The sequence below is a fragment of the Centropristis striata genome, chromosome 8 (genome assembly GCF_030273125.1).
Source record: "Centropristis striata isolate RG_2023a ecotype Rhode Island chromosome 8, C.striata_1.0, whole genome shotgun sequence".
Classification (NCBI taxonomy): Eukaryota; Metazoa; Chordata; class Actinopteri; order Perciformes; family Serranidae; genus Centropristis; species Centropristis striata.
The window spans coordinates 667,300-673,052 of record NC_081524.1 but is presented as its reverse complement, the minus strand read 5'-3'; the positions used below and the strand labels follow the sequence as shown (position 1 = coordinate 673,052).

Below are 5,753 nucleotides of genomic sequence, written 5' to 3'. Positions count from 1 at the left end.
TCTACTTTAATCACGTAGTAAAATGATGAACAGCTTGTTGTGTAGAATCCTCCAGCACCAACAGTAGAACACAGGAACAGAGTCCTGATCCATGGAGAACCATAACCCAGGTCACAGTGACCCGTAGGAGTTCCTCAGAGGTTAATTAAACATAACTGACTGGTTCCAACTGGTTCTTACTGGTTCTACAAGTTATAACTGTCTCTACCGGTTTCTACCGGGTTCTAACTGGCTCTAAGTGGTTTTAACTGATTCTAACTGATTCTAACTGTCTCTAACGGGATCTAATGGGTTGTAATGGGTTCTAATGGGTTCTAACTGGCTCTAATGGGTTCTAACAGGTTCTAACTGGTTCTGAGTTTATTGTGAACGTCTCTAACACCACGAGCTGCTGCATCAATGACTCTGCAGCAGCAGCATGTTGTTCCAACAAGCTGCTTTATCTCTGCATCACACACACACACACACACACACACACACACACACACACCTGGAGTTATTGAGTCTGTAAGATGAGGAGATAAAAACTGACTGAACGTAAAGAAAGAAAGAAAGAAAGAAAGAAAGAAAGAAAGAAAGAAAGAGAGAAAGTGAAATATTGAACTGAGAGCTGTTGTTGTTCTCCAGGAGAGGATCCGGTTCCTCCGGCAGCAGATCCTGGATCAGAGGAGGGAGGTGGGGACAGCCCTGAGGAGGTCTGCAGCCAGGAGCAGAGCTGACCGAGGAGCAGGAGGAGGAGGAGGAGGAGCAGGAGGAGCAGCAGGAGGAGCAGCAGGAGGAGGAGGAGGAGGAGCATGGAGTGGTCTTCAGTCCGTCCTGCTGCGGTCAGTAATAAAGTAATAATGTGGTGGTCTGAAGCTGTGAGACCAGCAGCAGCAGGACTAAAGTCTTTGTGTATCTGTTGACTTTGTTGAAACGTTGTTTTAATGAAGCTGTGTGTGTGTGTGTGTGTGTGTGTGTGTGTGTGTGTGTGTGTGCCTCAGGCTGCCTGCAGGCCTCCACCTGTCTCACCTGCTGGGCCTGTCTCCAGCCAGCTGTGTGTCCTGTGGGGAGGCAGTGAGACAGGAGGACATGGTGCTGTGTGATGTCCCCCAATGTCCAGGTGATCAACACCGTCTGTTAGAGGAGCAGCTCATTAATACACACCGTCTGTTAGAGGAACAGCTCATTAATACACACCGTCTGTTAGAGGAACAGCTCATACACACCGTCTGTTAGAGGAACAGCTCATACACACCGTCTGTTAGAGGAACAGCTCATTAATACACACCGTCTGTTAGAGGAACAGCTCATACACACCGTCTGTTAGAGGAACAGCTCATACACACCGTCTGTTAGAGGAGCAGCTCATACACACCGTCTGTTAGAGGAACAGCTCATTAATACACACCGTCTGTTAGAGGAACAGCTCATTAATACACACCGTCTGTTAGAGGAACAGCTCATTAATACACACCGTCTGTTAGAGGAACAGCTCATACACACCGTCTGTTAGAGGAACAGCTCATACACACCGTCTGTTAGAGGAACAGCTCATTAATACACACCGTCTGTTAGAGGAACAGCTCATACACACCGTCTGTTAGAGGAACAGCTCATACACACCGTCTGTTAGAGGAACAGCTCATACACACCGTCTGTTAGAGGAACAGCTCATACACACCGTCTGTTAGAGGAACAGCTCATTAATACACACCGTCTGTTAGAGGAGCAGCTCATTAATACACACCGTCTGTTAGAGGAACAGCTCATTAATACACACCGTCTGTTAGAGGAACAGCTCATACACACCGTCTGTTAGAGGAACAGCTCATTAATACACACCGTCTATTAGAGGAACAGCTCATACACACCGTCTGTTAGAGGAGCAGCTCATACACACCGTCTGTTAGAGGAGCAGCTCATACACACCGTCTGTTAGAGGAACAGCTCATTAATACACACCGTCTGTTAGAGGAGCAGCTCATTAATACACACCGTCTGTTAGAGGAACAGCTCATACACACCGTCTGTTAGAGGAACAGCTCATACACACCGTCTGTTAGAGGAACAGCTCATTAATACACACCGTCTGTTAGAGGAGCAGCTCATTAATACACACCGTCTGTTAGAGGAACAGCTCATACACACCGTCTGTTAGAGGAACAGCTCATACACACCGTCTGTTAGAGGAACAGCTCATACACACCGTCTGTTAGAGGAACAGCTCATACACACCGTCTGTTAGAGGAACAGCTCATACACACCGTCTGTTAGAGGAACAGCTCATTAATACACACCGTCTGTTAGAGGAACAGCTCATACACACCGTCTGTTAGAGGAACAGCTCATTAATACACACCGTCTGTTAGAGGAGCAGCTCATTAATACACACCGTCTGTTAGAGGAACAGCTCATACACACCGTCTGTTAGAGGAACAGCTCATACACACCGTCTGTTAGAGGAACAGCTCATTAAAACACACCGTCTGTTAGAGGAACAGCTCATTAATACACACCGTCTGTTAGAGGAACAGCTCATACACACCGTCTGTTAGAGGAACAGCTCATACACACCGTCTGTTAGAGGAGCAGCTCATACACACCGTCTGTTAGAGGAACAGCTCATACACACCGTCTGTTAGAGGAGCAGCTCATACACACCGTCTGTTAGAGGAACAGCTCATTAATACACACCGTCTGTTAGAGGAACAGCTCATACACACCGTCTGTTAGAGGAACAGCTCATACACACCGTCTGTTAGAGGAACAGCTCATACACACCGTCTGTTAGAGGAACAGCTCATTAATACACACCGTCTGTTAGAGGAACAGCTCATACACACCGTCTGTTAGAGGAGCAGCTCATTAATACACACCGTCTGTTAGAGGAACAGCTCATTAATACACACCGTCTGTTAGAGGAGCAGCTCATACACACCGTCTGTTAGAGGAACAGCTCATTAATACACACCGTCTGTTAGAGGAACAGCTCATTAATACACACCGTCTGTTAGAGGAGCAGCTCATACACACCGTCTGTTAGAGGAACAGCTCATACACACCGTCTGTTAGAGGAGCAGCTCATACACACCGTCTGTTAGAGGAACAGCTCATACACACCGTCTGTTAGAGGAACAGCTCATTAATACACACCGTCTGTTAGAGGAACAGCTCATACACACCGTCTGTTAGAGGAACAGCTCATACACACCGTCTGTTAGAGGAACAGCTCATTAATACACACCGTCTGTTAGAGGAACAGCTCATACACACCGTCTGTTAGAGGAACAGCTCATTAATACACACCGTCTGTTAGAGGAACAGCTCATTCATACACACCGTCTGTTAGAGGAACAGCTCATTCATACACACCGTCTGTTAGAGGAACAGCTCATACACACCGTCTGTTAGAGGAACAGCTCATACACACCGTCTGTTAGAGGAGCAGCTCATACACACCGTCTGTTAGAGGAGCAGCTCATTAATACACACCGTCTGTTAGAGGAACAGCTCATTAAAACACACCGTCTGTTAGAGGAACAGCTCATACACACCGTCTGTTAGAGGAACAGCTCATTAATACACACCGTCTGTTAGAGGAACAGCTCATACACACCGTCTGTTAGAGGAACAGCTCATACACACCGTCTGTTAGAGGAACAGCTCATACACACCGTCTGTTAGAGGAACAGCTCATTAACCTGTAATATCAAACCAACCGTCTCACTTCAGCTGCTCACAGCGTCCAGCAGAGTTGTCATGACTTCCTATGAAACTTTTGCTGCACAATTCGTACAAAACTGGCTGTTAACAAACTCTTTGCTAATGTTTGGAGAAAGAAACATTGTGAGGCTGAAAAACATTCACACTGCTAATGATTTGTTTTCTACTGAGATAAAACATTTTTTTTTACAACTTACAACAAACATTTAGAAATGTTGGATAATTTATCTTCTTTTAAGAGTTAATTTCTTATTTTAAGTGTTCAACTTACCAAAAGAGACACAAAATGACCATAAAAAAGACAGAATCGCCCAATAAAAAGACATTGAATTATCAAAAGAGACACAAAATGATCAAAAGAGACATTAGATTACTAAAAAGAAAGACGTAAAATGACTAAAGAAGGAGGTTAAATGAATAAAAGACACAAAATTACCAAAAAGAGACACAAAATGACAACAAGCAAAAAAAAAGTCTTGTAAAGTGAAATGATCTGGCTGCGTGACAGTTTCACCTGTTTTGAAAAGCTTTTCCCTCAGATTTAGTGTTTTTATCTTGTTTTTAAACTTTTAAAGCTTTTTAGTTTAAAACAGCGTCCTGGTTTCCTCTGAGTCACCTGATCACTCAGACCTCCACCTTTATTTACCCAGCACAGGGACCTACTGCTAGTGTGTGAGTGTGTGTGTGTGTGTGTGTGTGTGTGTGTGTGAGTGTGTGTGAGTGAGTGTGTGTGAGTGTGTGAGTGTGTGTGAGTGTGTGTGTGTGTGTGTGTGTGTGTGTGTGTGTGTGCTGAGGGCGTGTCCTGCAGCTCTTGTTGACTCAGCTCATCAGATAACAGACCTGAGGCCAGTCAGTCACTCAGCTAACCGTCATGTTGCTGCTGGTGGAACCAACAACGTTCTGTGTTCCAGCTGATGTTCTGTCCTGTTCTCTCTCTGAGTCTCTGTCTGGTTGTTGCAGCCGTCTTCTGTCGCTCCTGTTTCCTCAGTCTGGGAAACACGTGTGTCGCCTGCACGCGACCTCTGACCTCACAGGAAGACCAGGAGGAGGAGCTGTGAGTCTGTGGAACCATTAATATGTTCTTTATGACCTGCACATAATCACTCTGTTTATTGGTTCTAAACAACAACAACAACAACAACAACAACAACAACAACAACAACAACAACAACAACAACATGTGTTTGTGTCCGTCAGCGACTCGAGTGACGACGAGACGACATCACACCCGAGTCTGAAGACGGCCACGCCTCCAGGACCCCCCAGGACCCCCCAGGACCCTCCAGGACTCTCCAGGACCCTCCAGGACTCTCAAGGACCCCCCAGGACCCTCCAGGACCCTCCAGGACTCTGACTCAGAACCATCTGTTGGTCTGATCGGACGGTTCCGTGTGTAAATAAAGTTATTAAAGCATCAAAAATGTTATTTCATTTGTTTGTTTGTTGCATCAGTTATGACAATAATTTTCTCATAGACTTCTATGCGATCAGCCAGTGGATGGCAGACAGAAAGTCTAAACTTCCTTCTGGTTTTATCTAAAACTGTAAAACTTTTCTGCTCCACTCCAACCTTTCTAGCTGTGTGTGTGTGTGTGTGTGTCTCTGTGTGTGTGTGTGTCTCTCTCTGTGTGTGTGTGTGTGTGTGTCTCTGTGTGTGTGTGTGTTCTGGGCGTGGCTGATAACAGACGAGACACAAAGAAACTTTTGCAGAAACTTTAAAGACAAACAGAGAGAAAAATGTCAACATTACACTGAGTGTGTGTGTGTGAGCGTGTAGTGTGTGTGTGTGTGTGTGTGTGTGTGTGGTGTGTGTGTGTGTGTGTGGTGTGTGTGTGTGTGTGTGTGTGTGTAGTGTGCAGTGGGAGGACCTAGCAGCGAGCAGCTCTGAGTGTCTCAGTGTCTCTGCGTCTCCGTCTCCGTCGCAGCGTTTCTACTTTGTGCAGTTTGAAGCTTCAGATGGCCAAGAAGGTGAGCTGATCGATCAATAACTAACGATCAATAACTGATCACACTCAGCTCTTACTCATGTCTGCTGTGTTTGGCTGTTT

The 5,753-nt window shown here is 45.7% G+C and overlaps 1 protein-coding gene across 2 annotated transcripts in view; it reads left to right on the top strand.

Annotated features, from left to right (window-relative positions):
- Positions 1–5,218, top strand: part of dcst2 (DC-STAMP domain containing 2) — a 15,587-nt gene extending 10,369 nt beyond the window's left edge. Inside the window, exons 12-16 of one of the 2 annotated variants that reach the window (XM_059339946.1) lie at positions 628–747; positions 801–802; positions 984–1,102; positions 4,666–4,759; positions 4,903–5,218. In XM_059339946.1, coding sequence (XP_059195929.1) covers positions 628–747; positions 801–802; positions 984–1,102; positions 4,666–4,759; positions 4,903–5,059 — 492 coding nt within the window. In that variant the 3' untranslated portion in view covers positions 5,060–5,218. Of the gene's footprint in view, positions 1–627; positions 825–983; positions 1,103–4,665; positions 4,764–4,902 lie in introns of those variants that run through there. The other variant, XM_059339945.1, reaches the window with a different exon arrangement.
- The last annotated feature ends 535 nt before the right edge of the window (positions 5,219–5,753 follow it).